This window comes from Periplaneta americana, chromosome 1 (genome assembly GCF_040183065.1).
Source record: "Periplaneta americana isolate PAMFEO1 chromosome 1, P.americana_PAMFEO1_priV1, whole genome shotgun sequence".
Classification (NCBI taxonomy): Eukaryota; Metazoa; Arthropoda; class Insecta; order Blattodea; family Blattidae; genus Periplaneta; species Periplaneta americana.
Window position 1 is genome coordinate 35,273,927 of NC_091117.1, and position 12,475 is coordinate 35,286,401.

Below are 12,475 nucleotides of genomic sequence, written 5' to 3' on the forward strand. Positions count from 1 at the left end.
TGATGAAGGACCAACACATGCAGGAGGATTGGCGGAATCGAGAAGGATGGCGGAAGGGAATTAAGGGCAACCGCTGAAGAGTGGAGAAGCCCACAAAAGTAAAAAGTAAAAGTAAATTTATCCTTTGAAAAGATGGAAAAATTCAAATACCTTGAAGCAACACTAACAAATATAAATTACACTAGAAAGGAAATTAAACAAAGATAAATATGGGAAATGTCTGCGTTTGAGAAGCTTTTGCCATTGAGTCTGCTCTCAAAAATACTGAAAGTCAGAATTTATAAAATAGTTATATTACCGGTTGTTCTGTATGGTTGTGAAACTTGGACTCTCACTTTGAGAGGAACAGAGGTTCGAGAATAAGGTATTTAGGAAAATATTTGGGGCTAAGAGAAATGAAGTTAGAGGAGAATGGAGAGGTATACTTCACCAAACATAGGAACATTAACGTTTGAGATGGACAGGACATGTAGCACGTATGGGTGAATCCAGAAATGCATACAGAATGTTGGTTGGAAGACCTGAGAGGAGAAGACCTTTGGGGAGGCTGAGACATAGATGAGAGGATAATATTAAAATGGATTTGAGGGAGATGAGATATGATAATAAGGACTGGCTTAATCTTGCTCAGGATAGGGGCTTATGTGAGGGTGGCAATGAACCTTCGGGTTCTTTAAAAGCCATTTGTAAGCAAGCAGTAATAATCTAATAACACATGAACCGACTGTTCACACACAACGACTTGTAACTCTCCTGGCCTAACAAGTGAAGTTCTGTTACATTATTTCCAAGATCATGTTGTTAATTCATCACACTCAGAGAACATTTTTGAGACAATCATGTGTAACGCTGTACTCCCTATTCCTCTAACCTTCACTTTTCATTTCTACATAAATCTACAACTAGGTTCATTAGTTCAAAACTGAAACTCAATATAGCGGAAATTTCAGTCATGAATTTAGTTTAATTAGATTATGTGCATGAAACTTTCTGTAACAAAAAAGTAAAGTAAGCTAAGAAAGTTTTCAATATTATGAGCAGTGAAGATTACAGTAAATAAACGAAAAAACGTTAGCAATACAGACTGGACGTTCCTCTACATACAATCGAAGATAAATTTAAAATATGAGATTTCTTTCAAAATTTTACTTCACAAATCAACCCTTAATGAACTCAATTCAGCAACATACCTCGTCCTCTTCCAACTCCTATGGAAGGATCTTCATCACTTTCAGATGAACTGTCCAACTCTGACATATCCACAACACTCTCGTCATGGCCATACCTCTTTATTTGTGTGCGGCGCCGGGGTTCGGATATTACAAGTTCATTCTGAAAACAAAATTAATTTACAAATTATTATTTTATTTGTATAATATACGTTATTAATTTACATAATTAAATAACATACAATATATGACAACATGCCTCTGAGGTTCTGACTGATAAATACATCTATTATAAGGCAGTAGGTACATCTCACTTGACGATATGTGTTAGAGGAAGAACAATTGTTTGTATACATCTGAAGTGTGATTAGTGTAATATGTAGCTAGTCAGCGATGTATGCAATGGAGGGGGAAAGGATTTGGCCACCCTACCCCATTACTCCTGGCCTCATAAGTGGTGCCTTGTTGGTATCACTTGTGAGGTTCAGACCTGTTTTTGGACAGTTAACTAAACAACAACAATATGACAACAGAAACTATTACATTTCACAAGAAGCCCATTTACACTGTAGTAAACTTACACAAACAATAGTTAGTTTCTGAAGATGATAATGTAACTTCTTACAGTAAATGTTAAACAACAGCATACTTTAAGCAAAGACAAAATATTTACATATAGGCGCATAATAATAATAATAATAATAATAATAATAATAATAATAATAATGATGGTTTCTATGAATGAACAAGCAGACATGTTAGCTAATCAAGGTTGTGAAGTTCTACAAACAGCAAAACAGATTTCGCTATAAAGAAGGCTACAGAAAGTAAAACAGAAGATGTACCATAAATAGAGAAAAACAAAACAAGAGGAATCTTTTAAATAAGGAATATGTAGCCATTGATAAATATGCCGAGTCTAAACACCTTCCATGAAGAACTGTGGCAGCATTTTTCAGATTGGAAACAGACCACGATTGCTTAGATAAACATCTTCAAACAAGGAATATCTGCAGACGACTAGACCCAGGAGAAAAAAGGACCAAAAAAGTCTACTGGGAAGCAAGAGGACTAATGGTGTGAAACCAAACTCAAGCTATTTGAAAACAACACACAAATCTCAATTCCAGCTTATTGGAATGTTACTATCACCTTTCATTAGGACGAACCTCATTGCTCTTTCAAAATTACAATATAATTATTATAGTTTAGCAGATTTAGAATCTTCCACGTGATAAATTTATCATTTTCGATTTATTCTATGTAAATATATTACAAAGCTGACACTTCTGACAAGCTGCTTCATATATTTTAATAGGAATAAGCAATTCCTTTTTCTGGAAATTTTTCAAAGCATCTCTTTAGTATTTCATAGAAGAAACTAATTTTATTTAATTTTTGTTTGTATTATCATTGAGTAAATGTCACATTAAATTTTTATGTTGCTTGCACAAGATCAAATTTCCGTAAAATATTCACAAGACTTTTCAATACTTCACAAGTTTCATTGTCAAATCACAATTCAAGATAAGACTAATATTTTACCTACCTTATCACTTTCCTCCACGGTATCAATCTCGGCTTTCTTAGCCCACTTTTTCCAGAAGTCTGGATCATCAATATCAATATCTGATCTGATTCCAGACGACGCAAAACTAGCCTTCGAGAAGGTGGAACCCTTCTCTGATTCTAAGGTTATGATTTGTGTTCGTCGCTCTAGAATCTGGTCAATATCTTCTTCACAGAATTTGTCTCCAGCACTGTCTTCATCCATTATTGCACCATAAGCACCTGGAAAGTTATCAAAATAGAGAATAAGCTGTAGCTTTCACATAAAACTAAATATTTATAACAAAACCTCAATTGAAACATGTCCACTTCCAAGAAATTCCCTCTTTGAGATCAATTTCAAAATTTCCAGCATAACTATCATAAAACAAAGTAATCGAGTCCTGCCCCCCCCCCTTTTTTGTTAGACTTACTCCACTCTTCAGCAGCTTGTTTCTAACGCTCTTTCCTCTCTATAGAGGAGAGCACACTGAGCCAGTTGCAATATTCCACCAACAGATGGCCAGCCTGTTGCAGAATATCAAAAGATGCAACAAAATAATGTTATGACAGATTGTAGGATTGGAAAGAAATAGATCGTGGTCCTTGTAACTGGTACTTTGTTTCCATAAAAGTTTTCCTTTGTAAACACAAGATTTGATGTGTCTGAGCTTTTGTCCAAAATTTCCTCATTCAATTTTAGCAGCAATTAAGCATTACTATGGACAGATATGAATGAATGTTAGCCATGATGTCCCATGTTGGGCACAGGCCTCCTGTGATGGGGTTAGAACCCCTCGACAGGGATGGCTCAAGATGGATAGATATACCTGTATATTAAAGTCTAAATTTAATGGTTATTGTAGATCACAGTAGAATTTAGTTCTTAATACTCGTATATTCATTCATTCATAGTGTTCTTTCACTGCAAACCCAGAATTCTCCATTCTTTCCTATTTTCTGTCTTCTTTTTATTCTTCTCATATGATCCACATATCTTAATGTCGTCTAAACTCTTCTCCTGTTCACCATTCCTTTCAGTGCATCCTTCAGTATGCAGTTTCTTCTCAACCAGTGACCCAACCAATTCTTTTTTTCTCTTCTTGATCGGTTTCAGAATTATTCTTTCTTCACCCCTGTTTCCAACACAGCTTCGTTTCTTATTCTGTCTTTCCATTTCACACATCCAATCCTTTTCCATATCCTCATTTCAAATGCTTCTAGTTGCTTCTCTTCACTTCGTCGTAATGTACATGTTTCTGCCCCATACAATACCACACTCCATACAAAGCACTTCACTAGTCTTTTTCTTAGTTCTTTGTCCAGAGATCTGCAGAAGATGCTTCTTTTTCTATTAAAAACTTCCTTAGCCATTGCTATCCTCCTTTTGACTTTCTGGCAGCAGCTTATGTTACTGCCTATAGTACACCCCAAGTATATGAAGCTGTACACTCGCTCTACTGCCTCATTTAGAATTTGCAAGTTTACATTCTTTACTTTTCTTCTTATGACCATGGTCTTAGTCTTGTTTGCATTTATCTTCAATCCATACTGCTCACCGCTGTCATTTAGCTCTAGTAACATATTACTTAGTATATAGTATAGATCAGGGCTGGGCACCAGGAGCAAATCCAAACTCTAAACGGGGACACTTCATATTCATCCGTCACAGCATCAATGCTGTGCGGTGTTCGGTGGGGGGGGGGCGGGGGGAGAAAGGGGTTGAAGAGAAGTCATATGGCTCCCCGTGAGAGAGTAGAATTCGCTCTTGGTGCCCATCCCTGGTATAGATAATGAAACTATAAAGCATTATTCTCATAACATATGGCTCAATAAGTCAATAATATCCATAAGCATAAGGCCACTCCACTGGCAGCTGATATGGTTGGTTAGATGTTCAAATAGAGTTTTCTCTGAAGACATTATATCAAGGTCAGAGTCATAATCAGTACATTTTTACTGTATCTGACTCCTCAGTCCTTAGTAGTAATAAATATAACAAGTGCAGCATTAGTAAATAATGAAATGGAATTTTGCCGTATGTTTTGATACATCATCTACATAAACTGTCATAACTTATTACTGTATATCACAACAATAACACAAACTTACCTTTCTTAAGAAGATCTTCTATCTCCTTTTTGGAAAGCTGTTTGTTGTTGTGATCTTTACCCTGGCTTGTGTTCATGCTCTGCAGCAATGCCTTGTCAAGACCCAGTTTCAAGGATGCCTTATCAAACATCTCACGCTCATATGTATTACGGCACAAGAGTCTGTATACTTTTACCATCTTCTGTTGTCCGATACGATGACACCGAGCCTGAGCCTATAAACAGAAATTCACTCAGTGACATTTTCTGTAAAAAAAATTACCAACATTTTTTGCTTAGGAACAGAATACACCACGTCCACAAAGAACATCACCAAATTTAATTGGCTATAAAAATAAAATAGGAGCCTTGTACCAATCTGATGAGTGTGTTATAAGGTGGTAAAACTGCCAAAGTTTTGATCGGAAGACGTAATTTATTCCTTAATGTTCAGGAAACTGCATTATCGATGTTGAAGTTAAAATGATGTCACTACAAGAATTTGTGCAAACTGTTGTATGGTATGCTGAGTTAAAATCAGTGATATTAGTACAACGAAATTTCAGATATGTAAGAGAAGAATACACCTGATAAAAACATCATATCATATACAACAAATTTCTTGTCATTGGAAGCATCTACAGGGAGTTGAGAAAGAGTCTTTCTCTTTTGACATGGTAACAGCCAGGATCGAGGCATGCTGACTGCCGAGTTGTCGTGTGACTCTAAAACTTGTGATAAGACGTGTTTCTACATTTCTGTCCTGTTCGTGTGTAATTTTAAACTTGCTTACTAGGAATGTTTCTGTTCTGTTCACTACACAGGTTTATCAACAGAATACAAAATTCAGTGTCAAAGAACTAGTGTTCATTAATAACACTCACTTTATAGCTTTTAGAGAACCCAGAGGTTCATTGCCACCCTCACATAAGCCCGCCATCAGTCCCTATCCTGAGAAAGATTAATCCAGTCCCTACCACGATAACCCACCTCCATCAAATCCATTTTAATATTGTCCTCCCATATATGTCTCGGCCTCCCCAAAGGTCTTTTCCCCTCCGGCCTCCCAATTAACACATATACATTTCTGGATTCGCCCATATGTGTTTCATGCCCTGCACATCTCAAATGTCTGGATTTATTGTTCCTAATTATGTCAGGTGAAGAATACAATGCGTGCAGTTCTGCATTGTGTAACTTTCTCTATTCTCCTGTAACTTCATCCCTCTCAGCCCCAAATATTTTCCTAAACACCTTATTCTCAAACTCTGTTCCTCTTTCAAAATGAGTGTCCAAGTTTCACAACCATATAGAACTGGTAATATAACCGTTTTATAAATTCCAACTTCCAGTTATTTTGAGAACAGACTGAATGACAATAGCTTCTCAACCGAACAACACAGGTGCAAAATACAGATCATGGAGGAAAGTGAAAAGAAAGTTTCGTAGCAAGTATCCAAATACTCTGGTGCCATGTTGGGCAACAAGTCATAGTGTAGTGAGAAAATTTCGCATCACAGGTTCCATACCAGATATGTCTCCCCCGATTTAAATCTCTGGAGTTTTTATTTATGAAGAGAAGGTTTATGCAAACAATCCGCATACTTCAAACGAATTGAAAGAAAACATCAGATAGGAGATTTATAGCATTCAACATGAACAACTTCCCCATATGTCAATGAAGGTGCAAGAAGTTGGCACTTCGAGAAAATAATGTAATACAATGTAAGTTCTACTTCACAGGAAAACCACAACGCAAATCCTCAGCTTAACCCTATAAAGCTATGCAGGAAAACTCCAATGACATGTGCTAGCTACAAACTAATAGATGATGGAACACCCCAAATCACTTCTAATGCACATGAATGTAGTATCTGGTAAGACAATATGCGTAATTTGATGATAACCATTTCTTTTTTTAAGAATACATACACACTTATAGACACAAAAATGAAACACTTCAATTTTTTTTAATTTAAGGTATTTATACAAATGATTATACATTTGCAAGTAGAAAACAAATGAATTGTTAATTAAACGAAATGTCGGTATATTATTATGGTATCCAAAATATTTTCGGTAGGTATGGTAAATCCAGACGTTTGAGATGGGCAGGGCATGTAGCACGTATGGGCGAATCCAGAAATGCATATAGAGTGTCAGTTAGGAGGCCAGAGGGGAAAAGACCTTTGGGGAGGCTGAGACGTATATGGGAGGATAATATTAAAATGGATTTGAGGGAGGTGGGATATGATGGTAGAGACTGGATTAATCTTGCTCAGGATAGGGACCAATGGCGGGCTTATGTGAGGGCAGCAATGAACCTCCGGGTTCCTTAAAAGCCAGTAAGTAAGTATTGTAAACTTTTTAATATGGGACTGAGTTTATAAGTAGGAGAAGTCTAAGAAACTTATAAAACAAATTCTTACATACCTGCAAATCATTCTGAGGATTCCAATCACTATCATAAATAATAACAGTATCTGCAGCAGTGAGGTTGATACCCAAACCACCGGCTTTTGTACATAGCAGGAACACGAAACGATCAGAATCAGGCTTGCTAAATCTATCAATTGCAGCTTGTCGCAGATTGCCCCGAATTCGTCCATCTATCCTTTCGAATGGATACCTAAAATGAATTATATTTTGTCAGCATTGAGTCATTCTAAAATTAGTGCAAAAAATTACAAATATGCACATCTTGATATTAAAGAGAATAAGCACAACTTACTTTCTGTACACTAAATAATCTTCAAGAATGTCCAAACAGCGGACCATTTGACTAAATATCAGAACTCTATGACCATTAGCTTTCAACTTTGGCAGGAGCTTATCTATAAGAACCATTTTGCCTGAAGAATGGATCAAAGCTTGATAATAACCATCTGGATCATCAGGACTCAACTGTTTTGTCTGTCTATAATCGAACTGAATCTGCTCCTCAGCACCTGCAAAATAGAATTTTAGTCCAATATTAACAAAGTAAAAATAAGTTTCAATGAATAATTCATTATTTCAAGTGTCAATAAGTAAAAGCTTCAATGAAAATTAAACAGAACAAAAGACTAAATTATTTAGTCATTCCTCACTATTGCGTTGTTAACAATTTTCTATTTGATTCAAGGCTGGGAATTCAAATCTGGCTAATGGTAAGGTTTCCAGAAACAGAAAAAAAATTCAGGACACTCAACACTGATTTTAAAAATTAAGCTTTCGTGTACATTCCTACCACACTTATACATGTTGTCTTTGAACAGATTATAACAATACAATTAAATCACATTAAATACTATTATTGAAAACATAAAGTGCTTAAATACGTGAAGTGAACAAAATGTACTGATAAAGTACTCCTTACAAAACAGGTTCACCTGCTAATACACTGTCATAAATCAGAGTCAAACGTACAATACTTTCGTATCACAGTCCTCAGTCACCTACCACCTATCCCCCTCATTGTGGTATACTGTATATGTATGTATACTGTGTGTGTGTGTGTGTGTGTGTCTATGTAGGTAATGCAGCGAAATAGAGGACATTCTGGAAAATATAGGCGAGTTTGCAACTCTTGTGATAACTTAAACTTGTCTTACCATTCAGAAGATATGGATGAATACAGCATTTACGAAGCTCCATCATTGTATTCATCAAATTGGGCACATTAGCAGAAGTTGTGCCTTTAGATAAAAATGAGAAGTTTCGTTCAAGAATCCCTCGATAATATTTCTTCTGAATGTTTGTGAGTTCCACCTGAAAATGTAAGTGTACACAAAATTTTACATTCTGACTGAGGAAGCATTATCATAGCAAATACTTGATTTCAATTTCTGTCTGTAGTTATCTATAATATCAGCATTGTTAATTACTTATTACATTAAAAAACGTATATAGAAGGTTTTATTTTCTTATCTTGTGTAATTCTGTACGGAAGGTTAAATAATATTTATACTACTTCAGTAAGTTAGCAATGTGTGTTTTTTTTTTTTTTTTTAGTCCAATAGCAGAGATCTTAGCTTTGCCATTATTTGCCTCGATTCTATGATGTTTGGGTGGAATGAAAAATTTTTTTTGTTTTATTTACATGAAAAAGCTTGGGTGTGCAAAAGTTGATGCATTATGAGAGTATTTAGCTGCTAATTTTATTTCTTAATGAAGTCGTATCTCCAGGTGCCACAAGAGCCCCAAAAATTATATCTTCCATTATTAACATTTTAATTTTTTACATTCATTATCGTTTTAAAATTTCATGTACCTGAAACTCCCAAGTGCTAGAAGAACAATGAAAATCTAAATTTTTATAGAAATGTTAAAAAATCACAAATATGGCTAAAAATTTCTATTGGTTAATTGGTTATAGCCTAGATCATATATACCCAGATTGCTCTGCATTATAGACTTTGACGGTAACAACTTTTGTCAGGTTTACTATGCTGTCATCTAGTTGTTACATAAGGAGTCACGTCATAACTCCCATTTGAATTATATTAGTGACTATACTGCCATCTCGTGTTCATTTATGACGGACGGGTGGCGATCCTGGCGGTTGTTCTCTTCAAAGTGTAACCGATTGTAACATAGGAATGAGCACTCTGCATGTGATCTGGGGTTATAGTTAAAACATTATGAACTCGTTTTTAAAAAGAAAAGCAATTTATTTAAATTAAAACTAATTTATGAAAACGAAAAATAAGTATGCTTATGTCAGAGATCAAGTACATTACAGCTCTTAAATGTAGTTTGTGAACATAAGTGAATAACAAATAAACTATAAAGAACTATTAACTCTGATTATATTAAATTTGATATTCAGTTTTTTGTTGAAATGGGCATGACAATCCTAGATTTCAGTCTGGTCCTGATGTATCCGTTTCTTTATGGTTCACAAATTGCTGAAGTGGCCTCAGTCACTAAATAATGAAAACTCTATGGCTGGGCTGGGCAGCAAGAGCAGATTCTATTCTCTCACTGGGAGCCATATGATTTCTCTTCATCCCCTTTCTTCCCAGCCGAACACCGCACAGTGTTGATTCAGTGACGGATGAATATTAAGCGTCCCGTTTAGAGTCTGGTTCGGCTCCTGATGCCCAGCCCTGCTCTATGATCTTGTGGCACTTCAAAATATTTCATTTGAGATGTATTTTCTTTTTAGGGAACGACAGTATCATTATAAACACTTTAAACACCCAAGTTTATTAAAAATACAACAAAATAAAAAAAAATGAAAAATAATAAAAGAAGGTAATTTTTTGTAATATTTAAAAATTTTAAGTCACTGTGGCACCTCAAGATAGCATACAATTTTCACAAAATTGTCAGGTTATGCTAGGTATAAAATGCAACAACTTTTGCACATCCAAGCATTTTCTATTTCTAAATAAAGTGAAAAGTCATACATTTTCACTCCATCCTAATGAACATATTCATAGATGTCACTAGTGCCAAGAAGTGTTCATCTGGCTCTATCCAGAGTGTACCACAGATGGTGGGTCTATGTTGTATTCCTAATGGCTGATAACAATGAATTGTTGGGATGTCACGGGAACTGGAGTACCTGGAGGAAACCCATGTACTGCCTGGACCATGGACTTGCCCAACACAAGTTATAAATTCAGGGTGCATCAGAATTTGAACCCAGATCATCTGGCTTATATGTCCAACATGCTAACACTGATCAAGTGAGGCGATTTTGTATATAAAAAAAATATATTAGATCACACTCTACATCACAGCAACTGTCAAAAATTAACTGTAACACCAATAAAACATTTGGCTAGCCCAATGTTTATATACAACAGAAGATATAACTACAAGTACAAATACTAAACACAAATTAATAATGCTATTTGCTGTTAGTGTGTGTTTTTTCTTCATTCTATCTTTTACTGTTTTTTTACTTGCAAAAATAGAATAAATTATTCTCTTCTTGTACTTAATGCACCAAGACTTGTTTTTTACGTAAACAACTGGTTTTGAATAATAATAATACAAAAGAACTACAAAGAAAAAAGCTGCTTACCTCAACTATTGTTTCCTCTTTTGGAGCAATTGATTTTTCGACATCTTCCTTCAGTCTTCTCAACATCATAGGTTTTAAAATAAGCTGTAGTTTTTGGACTTCTGTTTCAGTCTTCAGGGCTCCAAATTCTTGTAGGAAAGCTTCACTGCTTGAAAACTGCTGTGGCTCCAAGAAGTTTAACAATGAGAACAGTTCATTCACATTGTTCTGGAGAGGTGTTCCAGACAGTAAGACTCGATGTTCCTGAAATACGTATTAATAGGTATAAATAACGTAATCATGTTACATCACTCACTCACTCAATGATTCCTTGCTTATAGGAAGACATTATTCATGCACAGCAAAATAACACAAAATACGTCAAATAGCTGACACATTAAAGCAAAAGGAATAACCAAACATTTACATTTCTGACTTTTTTATACGAGCTATTCCATATGAAATCGATCAGTAAAAAACCTCGCATTTTTTTAATACTCTAATTTTTTCCCTATTTATACAAGGTACTAAGGAGAGTGCATTTTCAAAAATATATGAGTACTATCGACAGTCAAACGATTTTCGTACTATTGAGCGACAAACTTAAGTGTATTTTATAAAAACAAGCCTCTTTCAGCGCTCAGAACTCTGGAACCATTTACTACAGAACATTGAATGGGAGTTCAGTTTGAAGCTGACATTTAGTAGGTTATGATAAGAAGTAATACTTTTTTTATTGTATACAGAGAGACAGATAATCTGATTTTACTTACTTTTAGGCTTTTTGCCCATTTGTAAAAATGTAAAAAAATATTGAGAAAAACCTTGCATTATTAAGAGGGATTCGGCATTGTTTGCTTAGTGGCTCGGCAATAAGTTTCGAGGGTATTAAATAAATTATTTTCACATGCATAGACTTGAACAGCGCAATACCCCACACACTGGCAGAGAGCTGAAGATAAGCGAGCATTGGGCGTCATTTTACTCCTGTGTTTATGAAAACTTGTGATAAAGCTAGCCCAGCCATGACTGCTAGACGACACATCACGTGTTTGTCTCCTGGCCTTGCTTGTCTTGACTACCTACAGTCAGCTGGTTAGCTCACACGCGTACTATTTATTTTCTTTATTTGATATTTTCAATACTTTCTTATCAATGGTGCACCAGTAAAAAATATGTGTTTATTTGTACTTTCAATGAGGAATCTAACCATATATTTTAAAAATATTTTTTCGTGGGCAAAGGCATCTTAATGAAGAAAAATCTAAATTTCTCCATTTCCATAAAAAGTAAGAAAAACTGTTTACATGTCAATATAAACTATAATTTCTCAGCATCAAAATAAACCATGATTTTGATCACTGGGTGAAAGGGTTTCGGAGCCACAACAGTTTAAAGTTGCTAATTTTATGAAAATACGATAAATTAAAATATTTTTAATTTAAACACTATGAAGTTCTGATGTCTCAAACTTTGCACAAAGCATTGTATCACAGTTGTCAAAGGACAGAAAAAGTTTCATTGTATTTAAAAATTGCAAGGTCAATTTTCTCTATATTTCGGTTGATTTGAGATGGAATAGCCCATATTCAGAATTTTTATTTATTTATTTTAGTAGGTTATTTTACGGTGCTTTATCAACAGCTTAGGTTATTTAGCATCTGAATGAGATG

General features: G+C 35.1%; 1 protein-coding gene across 6 annotated transcripts in view; it reads right to left on the reverse strand.

Annotated features, from left to right (window-relative positions):
- The window catches only part of LOC138694538 (chromodomain-helicase-DNA-binding protein 7-like), a 221,753-nt gene that overhangs the window by 84,978 nt on the left and 124,300 nt on the right, over positions 1-12,475 (reverse strand). For all 6 annotated transcript variants that reach the window (XM_069818377.1, XM_069818394.1, XM_069818410.1 and 3 more), the window contains 7 exons: positions 10,824-11,066; positions 8,401-8,557; positions 7,539-7,755; positions 7,241-7,436; positions 4,830-5,043; positions 2,719-2,960; positions 1,191-1,332 (listed from right to left, as the gene is read on the reverse strand). In XM_069818377.1, coding sequence (XP_069674478.1) covers positions 1,191-1,332; positions 2,719-2,960; positions 4,830-5,043; positions 7,241-7,436; positions 7,539-7,755; positions 8,401-8,557; positions 10,824-11,066 — 1,411 coding nt within the window. The remainder of the gene's footprint in view (positions 1-1,190; positions 1,333-2,718; positions 2,961-4,829; positions 5,044-7,240; positions 7,437-7,538; positions 7,756-8,400; positions 8,558-10,823; positions 11,067-12,475) is intronic.